We start from the raw sequence: 16306 nt of genomic DNA on the forward strand, positions 1-16306 counted from the left end.
TAGACGAAATGCTGTTGTTGTGTGTTGTTACCGCGCTGGGAGGACGTTAATGAAACTGCCGTACAATAAACCCACATAAGAAACCAAGAACTCGCCCTCGATCATTAGCTGTTTAAATTGTGGGAAAGCGGACGTGTGAACAGGTTGTCAACACGTCACTCAGGTCCGCATGGAGCTGGAGGGGGCGTGGCCTCCAGCTCCACCTGAATTTCGGGAGATTTTCGGGAGAAAATTTGTCCCGGGAGGTTTTCGGGAGAGACGCTGAATTTCGGGAGTCTCCTGGAAAATCCGGGAGGGTTGGCAAGTATGGATTATAGAAATGTTAGCCACCTGAAAAGTATAACCATGAAAAGTATGAACATTTACAGACTTGGTCGGGTCTCCTTTTGCCAGAATTACTGCAGCAATAGGGTGTGGCATCAGTCTCTGGCACTCCTCAGATGTTATGAGAATGGCCTTCAGCTCTTCTGCATTGTTGGGTCTGGCGTATCGCATTTTCCTTCTTGACAATACCCTACCCCATATAGATTTTCTATAATCTATGGGGTTGACAAGGTCAGGCGAGTTTGCCGGCCAATTAAGGACAAGGATACCATGGGCTTTAAAACACGTACTGGTAGTTTTGGTACCATGTCATCTGCTGGTGTTGGTTCACTGTGTTTTCTGATGTCCACGGTCACTGTAGCCATCTAATAGGTAGTTTTAGACCACTCTCTATACACTCAACTTTATCGAGATACAGATTTTTTTTTCCAACAGGACGTGGTACCTGCACACAGTGCTACAACTACCAATACTAGGTTTATGGACCATGGTACCCCTGTCCTTAATTGGCCAGCAAACTCGCCAAAATCTATGGGGTATTGTCAAGAGAAAAATCTGATAAGTCAAACCCAACAATGCACTATCAGAGCAACCTGGGCTCTCATAACACCTGTGGAGTGCAACTGACTGACATGCAAATTTATTCAAAAGAAGCCCCAACCAATTATTGAGTGTACATGTACAGCACATACAGACGTAGATTTAGTTATGGGAGCCTGAGTGTGTGAATAAAAGGCACAGCCAACAAATATGCAGTTCAAGTAAGTTAATACTGTAATTAGATAATAAGAAATAATGTATTGTTAATATTTTACAAATATTGTAATGATTTGTATTTTCTATGGAACAAAAAGAATACATTGGCAACTGCGATTCAGTTCAATCCAATAAGTTAAATAGCAGAGGTGGGACCAAGTCATTGCTTTGCAAGTCACAAGTAAGTCTCAAGTCTTTACCCTCAAGTCTCGAGTCAAGTCCCGAGTCAAGACAGGGCAAGTCCGAGTCAAGTCCAAAGTCAAGACTGGAAAGTCTCAAGTCAAGTCCCAAGTCCTGCATTTTGAGTTTCGAGTCCTTTCAAGTCATTTAACCACAGACTAATATATTTACACAGATTGTGTATGCTTTTAAAACGCTGTATTTATTTATTAAAACAAGTGCATTTGAAATTGCAGGGAAAAAGATAGTGCTGACATTACACTTCAAAATAGCACTATTAACCAGTCATTTTAAACATGTAACTCATTCCTTTACAGAATAAACACATTTGAAAAAAACAAGTGCAACTGTACTTATTTGCACAAAAGTGTTAACATTGTATTTCCATGGCATATTGCATTGTAACTAGTTCCACAGCAGTTTCTATCCTGTTCTTACCTTATCTCATTGATCTCATCTCATACTGTATGTGTGTTTATGTGTGCGTACACATGAAAAACATAACAAATATATGAACATAACAATGAACAGAGTTGTACTTTTTAGATGTCAGGACCCTATGCAATATGTACACATATTCTTAATATAGTATACATTTTAACTGACCTTTATTTGACTATGTTTGTCTTTTTGTAGGTGGCTAAAATACGCGGTGCTGCTGACTGCCGTCTAACGTTACGTTACTGTGTGTGATACATTGACTAACGTTACGTTACTGTGTGTGATACATTGACTAACGTAATGTTACTGTGCGTGATACATTGACTAACGTAATGTTACTGTGTGTGATACATTGACTAACGTTACGTTACTGTGTGTGATACATTGACTAACGTAACGTTATGTATAGGTACCTCATGAAACCCTGCTTAAAAAAAATCACTTGACAAAAAGTATGAATAAGGTAGCAAACTGCAGTGGACGCAACAGATTGCCGTGTTTGCAATGACGTTATAACCATAGACATCTTATAAGTAGACGCAACATTGGTTGCTGTGACGTGAGCAATTTGGCCGCCATCTTGAAGTGCTGATGAGGAGCCGGCGAGCAGCCTAAACTGACAGTTGAAAGGTAGAAAACAAAGATGCCGGGCTGGTGTTCAGCGTTTTCCTGCTCAAATGAGCGGACTGTTGAAAATAGGAATCGGGGGATTACTTTTCACAAGTGAGATTTAACATTAACGTACTATTGGTTGTATTTTATGAAAATAATATTACCACAGAGTTGAGAAGAATCAAAGATCTTCAATATTTGTATGTGAAAATCACAAAGAAATATTCTGGGGGAGGATGACCCCCCTACAGGGGTTTGGTTTACAAACTTTCAGCCCCACCTAAAACAAAATTCACCAGCCACTACTGATTATGATGCATTCTCATTTTAGGCAAAGTATAAGACAATACTTTCTTAACAGTATAATTGTAACCAGGAATCAGTCTTCAAGTAACCAATATTCAAATACTAACATTGTTGGGTTAAACAGAATTTGGTTTTATTCTGAATCCAGTGAAACAGATTGGTGGTTTTAGCTGATATGAAGACTTTCAGGTGTTTATATATGTTTAAGTATTTGGCAGACGCTTTTATCCAAAGCGACTTACATAAAATAATACATATAAAACAATCACTGAAAACATTATCATTTAAGGGAAGAATGTAATAGAAAATATCAATACAAAGTGTCAAGACAGAATAAACTCTCTGCTGCTGCAGCAACAGAGATACAGTCTATAGGTCCCTAAGATATATAGATATCTAATGTATTCATACATTGTTTATGTAGGATACACGCATATGTATATATAACCTAATCATATTGTTTCTTCAATTTAAAAATAGTTTACCGTTTTTTTCCCCCTTCTCTGGGATTATATTCCCAGTTTTGATCTCGGACGTCTGGTCACTTAAGCGTATAAGAATATTATATTACTGTTAAGCAAACTATGAATAATAAAACACGCCAAAATATGTGTCTGTTATCATAGCTACACGTATGACAAAAAAGGGGGTGAAAATCAGTGGTATTCAGTGAGGTAAAATGAATTAAATGCGCTGATAGTTCATTGCTCCTGCCAAATTAATTGCACTGAGTGGAGCGGACCACCACTCCAAGATGGCGGCCACGCGCCTCGTCTGCGCCAGTAGGCAGTAGCGCTCTATGCTGCGTCTACTTATAAGATGTCTATGGTTATAACGTTAGCAGTGAGTTTGCAGCCTCACTGATTTAACTACACAGCAAATAAAAGTCACGTTACTTAGCCAATAAACGTTATCTTACATTCAAAACTTACCCTTCTTTGTGCAACTTCAAATGTCGAACGAAGTTGGAAGTTGTTGCGTCTCCGTCTGTAATATTCGAACTGCGTGATTTGCATACGGCAATTCGTTTTTTGTTGACCAAGTCGTAGTTTTTATACCCGAACGAAACCAACTTTAACATAATTGTTTATCACTGGCACGTTCTTGGACAACTCTTGTTCATTGGTTGTCCTGCAATTTGATTGGATGAATGCTGTGTGATGAAAACAACGTAAATCTAATTTGATTGGCTGTTGTACTGACAGCACACCAGCTGACAGGAATAACACGCTGATAGACAGACGAAGAAAATGAAAAATACGGAGCGCTCCCAAATAACTTTTTAAGCTTTGGATTTTGGAGAAAGTGGCAAGTCATGTCAAGTCAAAAGGCTCAAGTCCAAGTGAAGTCACAATTGTGACTTAAGTCATTGATGTTAAAGTCTAAGTCCAGTTGCAAGTCTCTTTACATTTTGTCAAGTCGAGTCTAAAGTCATCAAATTCATGACTCGAGTCCAAGTCATGTGACTCGAGTCCACACCTCTGTTAAATAGTCATGTGTTTACATTCCAGATAATGTCCAAAGTTCATATTAAAAGATAAAAACATACATACATTGATAGATCCAAAGGGAAAGAAACGTGTTCGATATATGGCCTACCACAGGGAAGTCAATTCAAAACTGCTATGCCATGACAGCATTAAATGAAAAAGTAAACATAAACACATGGGCAAAAACAATGAATAACCCATTTAAAAAACAAATATTCTTTCGAAATTATATATTTATTTATTTAGCAGTGAGGTGTTATTTACTAATTGACAAAGCTATAATTCCAACTTTGATGTCAAATACCGATTGACATAAAACATTTGCAAAATCAATTAGTTGTTACAGTCTGTCTCTTATAACATCAGAAAACTATTATTGAAGACCGTGTTAATGACGTGTGCACCGATTGAACGAAGACGAGAAAAAAACAAGTTGCCGTATATAATATAAGCAATACGAAAGCTGAAATGGCTCTTTCAAAAATAAAAGCAAAAACACTACACATAAGCTCTTGTTAGAATACATGATACGTGATCACACAATTTGACGTTTACTTATTTGTCAGAGAACAAGTTGTGCCAAAAAGAAGAGAAACTTTGACAACTTTTATATAGATACCGTATTAAGTCAAACATTTGTTTTAAAATATAGTATATTTCAAGACAAAGACAAATAACAAGCACTTTAGAAAAATACTACACTATTTTATTTTAAACGTACGTGTTCCTGCTTGACAGAGACAAAGTTGGCACTGCTCTTTCTGATGTTTCGTTTGCAAATAAACAAAAGGAAACTAAAACGTGTTGTCCAAATGTGTGTTTTCTAGTTTATGACCGAGTGAATTATATTAACATAGATTGGTTTTTGTCACATTAAAAGCTCACTGTTGTGTTCCGATGCCTGAGGCAGGAAAATTGCGGAAGTAGTGAAGAGCGTTCAACGTCAATTTAAAAATCCGAGGGCATTTGAACGCACCAGTCAACAACCACTGGTACAGCTGAGTACTTACAGATACCTCGGAGAAAATAGTGGCCGTAATTTGACACGTAGGACAACGTGTCTTCAAACAACGACTTTTAAACTGCGTACACGGTAAAACTGGACTTAATTTGACAAAGTTTCGACTTGCTAATTCGGCCTATTAGAACTTTGTCCCATCCTGACAGGCGGAATCACCTGGCCGAGAGCGTTTACAGTTTCCTTCCGCCGCTGCATTATGTCAAAACTACTGGGCAGCACAGGTGTGTCGATGCTGGGGGACAAGACGCTGGACTTTTACCGGAACCCGGTTAGCTTCTGCCAGGATAAGATGGAGAAATACGGCAGCAGAGTTTTTCAGAGCCGCCTAATGAACAGACCTACCACCTTCGTGTGCTCGGCTCAAGGCATGAGAGAGCTGCTGTGCGGTATGTGGACGCATGTGCGTTTTCGCATGTGTGTGAGTGTGTGCACCTGCCCTGTACATGTACAACTGTAAAACACCTCAAATGGAACACGATATTATCATACTATATGACGTATATTACTTATATAAGAGCTTTGCGAAACCCTCAACTGGGGATGACTGATGTGTGTAAAGTGACCTTGTGGCGTTCATCACTATGACGTGTCGTGTCTTTATATTCTCAGGTGGTCATTAATATACTATTAATAGTATTTTTTCATGGCGCCGAGTGCAGTGTGTGTGATTCATCATGGGACAGCCTTGTGATGGTGCTGCAGGGGCGCAGGGGATGTTCTACTCAGACTTCACCTCCAAATCCATAAACTAAACAATCTATTGTACTGTATTTGAAATGTATCACAACTGAAATAATATTAAATATTGCATTATATGGCATGATACAATTATATAATTCTGATGACATTATCATTTACTAAAGGTGCTAAATCATACAATAGAACCTACAATATTCCAGCCTTGACTACTAAATTACTCACTTTTAAAACACACCCATTAGAAATATTGTTGAAAAAAACTTGCCCCAATACAGGCAATTTCTTCAATAACATTTCACTGTCTTAAAAAGTTAATCACTCTAATATGCATATGTTTAAACAACCAAACCCATTATAAACACTCTTTTCACGACTGATCCCATATGAAAATGGTGCAATAAAAGTTGGGCATCAGTTTTTTTCAACAGTTACCAGTACTTACATGTAAGTGTAATAAGAAATTAACCACTAAAATTTAAACAATAAAATACTCTCATAACTTTAATTGACAAATGAACACAAAGTTATAAAAGTTACAGATTATTCACTTTTTAACAGTAACTTTCGTAGAAGTCTAATTAGAGGTCAACCACTAACATGTTAAAACAACAAAATACTCTCTTAACTTTATTGACAAATAAACACAGAGTAATAAAAGTTGCAGATTTGTTCACTTTTTAACTGTAACGTTCATACAAGTGTAATAAGAAGTTAACCACGTAAATAATAATTAGGGATGTGCCGATCGATTGCCCATGGATCTTCGTAAAAAAGTATGTGATTGCTATTGCCGATTGATGCATTTTAAGGTCGATCACAAACGCAGATCCCCTCTGGCTGACACTGTACAGTATTTTATATTTAGTCCCCTGGCTGACAAGCGGCTAGCAGCTAATGGTGTGTCTCCATACACTGTGTGGAATTACTCCCTTAAGTTAATAATAATCACCTCCATTACGGTAAATAACCTGCATTTTTTTAGTATCTTAAATATCATTTACTTCATAGGAGCTGTCTGAGATTGACTTTTTTCACTGATTTCACTCATGGATGATCAGTATCAGAATCGGCTGCATAAAAACTCTGATCATAACAGACCCTAATATTATTATGTTAACTACAAAATTATCTTTAAACACTAAAACTTTAAATGGCCAATAGAAAACATGTATTTAAGGTTGCAGATGTGTCTTATCCATCTACTTTTTACTAGTGACTTTCAAATAAGTATAACAATTATTTAACACCTGCAAAACATAAAAACAATAAAACACAATTTTAACATTGATAAGAAGTGATCTTCTTAATGTAGAACATTATAAAAAAGTGACACCATTGTGCATTGTTAGGATTGGATCGTGTTGTGCATGTGTACCTAATATTATGTCCGGTGAGTGTATGTTTCTGTAACCGAGCTACAGCTCAGGCCATTAAAAGGTCATGATGACTCAGGTCATTTAAAATCTTTGAACTTTGGTCAGGGTCAAATCTAGCAAAGTGGGAACTCTCCACCACACACGCATGATGCTTCCTTTTGATTTGTTTCAGAGAAGTCCAATGTGTTTCTGAAGGATCCGTCTGATTTGATGACCAATATGTACGGTGACACCCTTGTTACCACTAACGGTAAACACACACGCAAGCAAGCAAACACACACACCAACATCACGTAACAGGACTCCTGAGATGCTTACCAGTCCCTTAGGAACTGTGTGTACTTCATAATGTATTTCTTTGTGACCGTAGCTGAACAAAAGTAATGTGATGAAGTCATTTGATATACTGTAAACATAAACCCATGCACATCTTTCAGGTGAGGAGGCATGTCTTCTCCGTCTCTCTCTCACCACACTGTTTACGGGAAATTCTTTAGAATCGTCGCGTGATTACATCAACAGGTAGGTAAAATAGTTTAACAAGAGAAAAGCAGCAGTTCTGTGCTGCTAATGTGGATTTGTAATGTGTCCAAGTTCAGCTTGTCTGGATATTTGTGATGAAACTGCACTTTTGTGATCCATCTATGTCAAACGTTCATTGGGGTAAAAGCGACTGCTTGTTAACACACGAGGACAGTAAAAGCAAGTACTGTAAAACAGTGTGATTTACACAGCATTTGACTTACAGTGAAAATGGGAACTTCAATGTAAAAAAGTGCTGCATCATGCATGCTGACAGTTTTTCAGACACGCATTTTCACTTTCTTTTCTTTACAGTGTATGCAAGTGCTGTCTGAAGGATCTCGCCCTCAGGTAATCACTGAAAACAAAAACCTTTGCTCATTATACAGAAGTTGATACAAATATTTGTAATTTAGCACACATTACACCTCCAAAATGATCACTAACATATGTACTGTGTTTATATTTGATTGTAGCACACACAATGAGGTTTATCGGCTTCATTATTCTGCTTTATAACCTATTATACAAAGCTTATACATCTTAAAATACAGTATGTATTATAAGTATTTATTATATTATATATACCTACATTGGTTTGGTTTTAGCAGCTTTAATGCACAAAAGGTCTACTAAAGGCTTACTAAAGGTTTGCGTGAACTAAAACATGCGCAAACTTGATAGCACACACAAAATTTTAGGCACAATGTCTATTCGGCAACATCCTTTTATAATGTCATAGCTGCTGGATGACTTAAGGGGCTGATTAAAACAAATTCAATAAATTCATTTTGGCGTCATTTAATATTTTTTTGATGACATGTTTTTTTTCACATAGAACATGTATTAGTAACATATATCCTATATCAATTGTCACCAACCTTTTTGAGCCCAAGATCCCTAAATCAAGATCTAACCCTGCGTCAACTGTTTTATTTATATATATATATCAGGGTTTCCCACAGCGCTTTGTTGTTAAGGCGGCCGCCTTAACAACAAAGAGCCATCGCCTAAACTAAAGTCTTAACAAGCTGCTCTGCTTAGTTCTGCCTCTGCCTCTGTCAGTACATCTCTGCAGCACCCAGCATTGTCCCACCCACAGAACCATCTGAATGGTTACACGCAGAGCGGTAACAGAGCGTATTCAGAGCGCATGTAACAGCCAATCAGCAGTGCGTATTGAGAGCGCATGTAACAGCCAATCAGCAGTGCGTATTCGGGCGGCAACTAACGATTAATTTGATAATCGATTAATCTGTCGATTATTACTTCGATTAATCGATTAATAATAGGATAAAAGAGACAAACTACATTTCTATCCTTTCCAGTATTTTATTGGGGGGAAAAAACAGCATACTGGCACCATGTTCTGGACATTGGGGATGCAGCATACACCAATAATAACACAGAAATGTAACTCATCAGATCAGAACTGAATCAGATATTGTACACGTTTCTGCTGTGAATAATAAAGGATTGATTTTAGGCTGCCTCTGAATACTAGCATTAAATATTCCAGCACCTTCATAACATTTAGTTATACTAAAGCGTCACTCAAATCTAAATAGATTTATATAGCTTTATCGAGCCCGGCTACATTGATCCATTATGAAACCAACCTGAGATATTTCTGTCCGTTACGTTTATTTCGAAATTGGTAACAGTGCGTTTTCTCTCTCAAAACGGAGTCAAATGTGCCGGAGACACATTATCAGCCCCGCGTTGCAACAAAGGCATAACGTTAACGTTACTCACAAAAAAGCTGAACTCATGAATGCCACTATTGTTGCCACTATGGACTTAAAAAGTTACGTACTGTGAGTTCCCTTCATCAATGGCTCCAACATGTTTCATCTTCAGGTGCTCCTGAAGCAATGTTGTACTTCTGTGCCATTTTGCAGGAAACGGTCTTCTTTGAAGTCTTTAAAGTAAAGTGTTCCCACACTTTTGACGACTTAGGTCGTACACTTTTCTCCATTGAAGCAATAACCTCAAGATGTTTCTCTGCTAAACTATCCGTACTGTTTTCCTGCGCCATTTTTCGAATGTTTCCGCAAAGGAGACGACGTCGTCACGTGAGCTGCACACATCATTGGCTAGCTTACCTCCACCTCATGAGACGTAGTCTCAGTGCCGCCCTGGCGCTGTTTTGTACTGTTTTTGTACTTATTTTGATTATTGTTTCTCAGCTGTTTGTAAATGTTGCAGTTTATAAATAAAGGTTTATAAAACAAAAAAACAAAAACAAAAAAAAAGCCTCCACGCATGCGCATAGCATAGTTCCAACGAATCGATGACTAAATTAATCGCCAACTATTTTGATAATCGATTTTAATCGATTTAATCGATTAGTTGTTGCAGCCCTAATTCAGAGTGCATGTAACAGCCAATCAGCAGTGCGTATTCAGAGCGCATGTAACCATAGCCATCTTATAAGTAGACGCAGCATTCAACCGCCATCTTGAAGTGGTGATGAGGAGCCGGCGAGCAGCCTAAACTGACAGTTGACAGATAGAAAACAAAGATGCCGTGCTGGTGTTCAGCGTTTTCCTGCTCAAATGAGCGGACTGTTGAAAATAGGAATCAGGGGATTACTTTTCACAAGTAAGATTTAACATTAACGTACTATTGGTTGTATTTTGTGAAAAGAATATTACCACAGAGTTGAGAAGGAGCAAAGATCTTCAATAGTACTAAAATCATAGCCGCTAGCAAACAAGAGTATGACCATAATAGAATTGCTTGTCAATGAAATTAATTACATTTAAAAATGTCATATTTAAATAACATAAAGTTGAAATAAATGATGAAGATAAAGACCGTAAAAGCCAACAGGGGTAAAAGTTAGGACCACAGTCCAGATTGTGTGCTGATATAAAGACTTTCAGGTGTTTATATATGTTTATGTTTAAGTATTTGGCAGATGCTTTTATTCAAAGCGACATACATATAAAACAATCACTGTAAACTACGGGTGTAACGGTACGTGTATTTGTATCGAACCGTTTCGGTACGGGGGTTTCGGTTCGGTGCGGAGGTGTACCGAACAACTTTCCACACGGACATATTAAGTAACGTACTGCACGTTGTGTAAACAATACTCAAAATGCCGGACATTTGAGGCATTTAAGAAACTCCGCCCGGACAGCTCCGCAAAAGAGGACATGTCCGGTGAAAAGAGGACGTATGGTTAGTCTAATTTAAGGGAAGAATGTAATACAAAATATCAATACAAAGTGTCAAGACAGAATCAACTCTCTGCTGCTGCAGCAACAGAGATACAGTCTATAGGTCCCTAAGATATATAGATATCTAATGTATTCTTACATTGTTTATGTAGGATATATGCATGTGTGTATATCAACTTAAAAATAGCTGACCGTTTTTTTCCCCCTACTCTGGGATTATATTCCCAGTTTTGATCTTGGACGTCTGGTCACTTATAGCATATAAGAAAATTCTATTACTGTTAAGCAAACTATGAATAATAAAACACGCCAAAACATGTGTCCTTTATCATAAGCTACACGTATGACAAAAAAACGCGTGAAAATCAGTGGTATACAGTGAGGTAAAATTAATTAAATGCAGTTCATTGCTCCTGCCAAATGAATTGCACTGAGTGGCGTGGATCACCACTCCAAGATGGTGGCCCCGCATCTCGTCAGCGACAGTAGGCAGTAGCGGTCGATGCTGCGTCTACTTATAAGATTTCTATGCTTGTAAGAGCCAATCAGCAGTGCGTATTCAGAGCGCATGTAACAGCCAATCAGCATTGCATATTCAGAGCGCATGGTGTCAGTGCTCCTGCGGTGGAGTGAGCAGATAGGTGTTTTAGCAGGTAAGGCAGTGGACTCTCCCCAAATGAGCCCGCTGACGTTCTAGAAACATAAGCGGCAGCTCAGCTCGCTTGCAGTGCTTAAGGTGAAGGCTAATTATCTTTTAGCGTAACGTTAGCTCACTGTGCGATGTGTGTGTGTGTGCGTGTGTGTGTTACGGACAGCAAAGCCATGTCTGTCTGAGAGAAAGACAAGCATTATTGACCTATAGTTAACAACTAAGTTATTTTACTTTACCTTTTTCTGTGTTGATTGAGCTGTGTTGAAGCAGCAAAAAAGGACATTATGTTAAATGAAGAGTTTCCTGAAGCTGTCTCTGATAGTTGATATAATAATGTAACTGCATCATAAAGCCTACATGAACTCCATGGTGTTCAGGGATGAATATACTCTCCTATTGCTATTGTACTATGTTTTCAGCTATAGTTACATTAATCATTAGTAATGTAGCAGCCTAGTTTTGAATGGCAGGGTCAACATGCTATCCCATGTTGATAAAAAAAATATAACATTTACATAATAAAAAATCAACTACAGGCTTCCCAAATGCTGTAATAAATTAAGCATGATGAGTTGAACATATGTCAGCATGTGGCCCCACGTTTAACTCTTTTTTTCAAACGCTTATTGCAAACGCTTACTTACAGTAAGTCATTAATTTGACTTAGTAAGTCATTATTTTGTCATTATTTCGACTTACTAAGTCATAATAATGACATACTCTTAAAAGATACATCTCCTGGATGCACTGGGACACATCATCAGTGATCTATCCTGGATTCATCGGGTGTTTCGGGTCTCGCAACATCAGACACCCTCGTCCAGGCGACCCAGCCGGGGTGATCAAGTCCCTGCTTGTGTCCCAGCAGCAACCCACGGATCTGCCCATTTCAGCCACAACCACCTCGTGGCTTTCTCTGCCGCTTCATTTGCGGATTGAATGGTCCTCCTTTTTGCGGCCCCTGTGACTCCCAATCGGCCAAGGACTTTGTGGAGGGAGCGTCCTGCAAAGCCATGGCAGCCAACTTCTATTGGCTCTTAGAAAGTCCTCCAGCCCCTGCCCCTGCACTCCTCCACCAGTTCCTAATACTTGGCACGTTTCCTTTCGTTGGCTTCTTCAATCCGCTCCCCCCAAGGCACTGTTAGTTCCAGCATGATCAGGTGTTTTGAAGCCTCTGAGATGGTAATCATGTCTGGCCGGAGAGATGTTGTTACAATGTGCTGGGGGAACCTCAGTTGTTTTCCCTGGTCAACGTGTAGCTGCCAATCAGGGGCTGTGTGAAGGAGTCCTGTTGTTGTCGGTGGATGTGCACGTGGTCTCTCTCCAGCTTTGATGAATGAGATTGCCTTCTTTGGCGCATGATGTTGCTTGCTGGTGCTGATGACTGAGGCTATGCTCTCAGCAACTGCTTCGAGTACCTGGTCATGGCGCCAGCGATAGCGACCATCAGCCAGGGATTTTGGGCAACTGCTGAGGAGATGTTCCAAGGAGCCTCTTCCGGAGCAAAGGGAGCAGGAGGGTGTCTCGCTCTTCCCCCACACATGGAGGTTTGCTGGGCTCGGAAGGGAATCGTAGACTGCTGCCACGAGGAACCGGACGCGGTGGAGGTCTGCCTGCATGATGTTTGACCAGGCGACTTTGCGCTGCAACGTGCCCTCCCATCTTGTCCATGCCCCCTGACTCCGGGTCCCACTACCCTGCCCACTCGCTCTTCCTCCAAGCCTGCTCGGACCTCCTCCTGGAGTAGATGTCGTCTGTCTTTGCCCCGGGCCTGGCTGACTTGGGTCTTTGGGAAGTAGCCCAAGCCTGCTCTCCCTGTTGCCACGGCCCCAACTAGTGCCTTTTGCCTAAGGCGGGACTCAGTTACCTCCACTGCCTTTTCTGCCTTCCACTTCCTTCCTGTCCTCACTTCAATCCCGGCTGATGACACCTTTCAGTCCCTGGAGTCTCAGTACTGTAGGGATTCTCTTGTGCGTGCCACCTTAAATTCTTCAGTGAGCCCACTGAAGGGTAGCTACAGGATGTTGCTTGTCCCGTACAGGGCAGCGCTGTTGAGGCTGCGGGGGAGACCCAGCCATCTCCGCAGAAAGCTGCTGATCTTCCTTTCAAAGGATTCCACTGTTGTTACTGGACTGCATATACAAGGAGAGGCCACAGGACTCTGGGAAGGATGGAATGCTGGTAGATCCAGGCTTTAAATCTACCAGGTAGGCCAGACTTGTCTACTTTTGTGAGCCACCCTCGAAGCTCTTCAGTAGATTTATGGATAGCAGCAGAGTCATTCAGGCTGGAGTCAAAGAGCTTTCCCAAGCTCTTGACTGGTTGCTCCGTGATGGATGGAATGACCGTTCCTGAGATTGAGAACCGGAATCTGTCGACCACCTTCCCCCTCTTCAGCACCATGGACCTTGACTTTGCGGGCTTGAAACTCATCCTGGCCTATCCAATGAGCCTCTCCAATCCCTGCAAGATCCACCTGCTCCCTGGGACTGATGTTGTTGTGATAGTAAGTTCATCCATATAGGCTCTAATAGGGGGCTGTCGAACACCTGATCTGGATAGAGGCCCTCTGCATTCCACCTCAGCAGACTTTACCAGCATATTAATCGCCAGTGCAAAAAAGACAACGGAGATGGTGGATCCTGTTATTATTCCCTTCTCAAGGCGATGCTAGTCAGAGGTTATTGACCCAGAAGTGACCCGGAGCCTGAAGTTATTGTAATAATCTAGGATCAAGTCCTTGATCTTGCTGGGAACATGGTGGCGGTGCAGCGCAAGCTCAACTAGCTTGTGTGGGATGGACCCATAGGCGTTAGTCAGGTCCAACCACAACACAGTAAGTTCCCCTCTTACATGGGCCTCTCTGATGAGCTGTGTGACGACATTGTTGTGTTCTAGACAGCCGGGAACTCCAGGAATCCCCCCCTTCTGCACTGAAGTGTCGATGTAGTTTTTCTTGAGGAGAAACTCGGTCAGTCTTCGGGAGACCATGCTGAAGAACACCTTCCCTTCCACACTCAGAAGTGAGATAGTCCGAAACTGGTTGATGTTTCTCGAGTCCTCCTCCTTGGGGATACAAACTCCCTCTGCACACCTCCACTGGTCGGCCACTCTCCCCCTTCGCCAGATCACCTTCAGGGTCTTCCACAGATGTTTCAGAAGCCCTGGACAGCGCTTGTAGACGAGGTAAGGTACACCACTGGGGCCCAGGGAAGATGCTGAGCGGGCTGCCTTGATGACTTCTTCAACCTCCTTCAAACTGGGCTCTGTCTACTGGAACTCTGCCGTTGGTGGCGCAGGGCTGATGAGCGCTCTATTGGGTCCTAGATCTTGTCCCCTGAGTGGGTCACTCATGGTATTCTGGAGGAAATGATTCACTTCCTCTCTTGGGCACTCAAGCCGGCCACTGCGCTTGTACCCGAGCAGCTGTTTAGCAAACCGGAAGGGATTGGCAATGAAGGCTGCTCGCTTCCTAGCTCTCTCTCTTCCACGCCTCCTGTGCCACTCTGCTCTGCGGAGAGTTGTCAACTCCTTCCGCAGGGTGTTGTGCAGCTCTTCTAAAGGTTGTTTGTCCTCCTCAGCAGCTCTCTTGAACTGTTTCCTGAGGGTTCGAAGCTCTTGGCGCAGTTGGTGTATCTTAGTGGCCCTGCGGTTCATGGTGTAGGGAGTGGCCTCAGTGTTGCCCTTCTCCATCCGTCCAAATCTTTCTGAGCCATTGCTGACGATGATAGTACTTATTGCCTGGAGCCTGCTGTTGACATCTCCTTTGACTGTGGCTTGGATGATGTTGGACACATCCTCATCAAACTGCAGCCACTCGCTCCGTCTGTTTGCTTGGGGCCATTTAATCCGCTGCTGTGGAACTACTCTGCTGGGATTGAGAGACTCCGGTGCGTGGAGGGACTGGGATCTGTGGGGTGTCTCCTGTCCCGGCTCCTCCTGCGTCTCACCAGGTCCAGGACCTGTGCGTTGAACCTCGCTCTCCCACTCCAAACATTTCATTCTGGCCTGATGGATTCTTAAACCACGTTGATTTTTGCACAGCTTGCCGCAGATACATGTTATACTCGTAGTCAGTTCGTTTGCGGGGGTCGTTAACCTTGGGTCCGTCCAATTGGAGATCTTATCCTCCCCCCTTTCGGGATCTCCTGGGGGTTTTTCTCTGTAGGGCTTTCCGTAGCTTATTTTGGGTTCTTTCTCACGAAAGATACAGGCTGGGTTGCTAACCCATACTGTCCCGGGTACCGTCTTTCCGAGCTGCCAACTAACTGTCTCTCCAGTAGTCGACCAAACTGTTTTTGGTTGCCACCCAGTCTTTCCTAGGAGTCACTGGCTAAACCAGACTGAAACTTAAAAGATACATCTCCTGGATGGACTGGGACACATCATCAGTGATGTATCCTTAGTACAGATACTTAGTATCTGAGGTAACTAGGACTGTTTTGTTTTTACTTTACGGAAAAAATATCGAGATATATATCGTATATTGCCATTCAGCAAATGGAGTGGAAAACACAACCAAAAATTGTAAGCTTTTTCACGCGACGAAGCCGGCCTACTTCACCACAGTCTGTAGTATATTGCCCCCCAGGCTGTGGTGGCAGTGACGAGGTGGAGACGTGATGGCGACAGGCCGAGTTACACCGATCCTTACACCCACTCACCTCCTTCCCTGGTCTATCCGCCGGAGAGACACCACCTTAACTAACACATTTTCTGGGGGAAACACTGTGTATATA

General features: G+C 41.5%; 1 protein-coding gene across 1 annotated transcript in view; it reads right to left on the bottom strand.

Annotated features, from left to right (window-relative positions):
* Positions 1-5458, bottom strand: part of LOC133574661 (sorting nexin-18-like) — a 45706-nt gene extending 40248 nt beyond the window's left edge. Inside the window, exon 1 of the mRNA XM_061926864.1 lies at positions 5287-5458. Within this exon, the coding sequence (XP_061782848.1) occupies positions 5287-5325 (39 nt within the window). The 5' untranslated portion in view covers positions 5326-5458. The remainder of the gene's footprint in view (positions 1-5286) is intronic.
* Positions 5459-16306: the final 10848 nt, after the last annotated feature.

This window comes from Nerophis lumbriciformis, linkage group LG32 (genome assembly GCF_033978685.3).
Source record: "Nerophis lumbriciformis linkage group LG32, RoL_Nlum_v2.1, whole genome shotgun sequence".
In the NCBI taxonomy this organism is placed as follows: Eukaryota; Metazoa; Chordata; class Actinopteri; order Syngnathiformes; family Syngnathidae; genus Nerophis; species Nerophis lumbriciformis.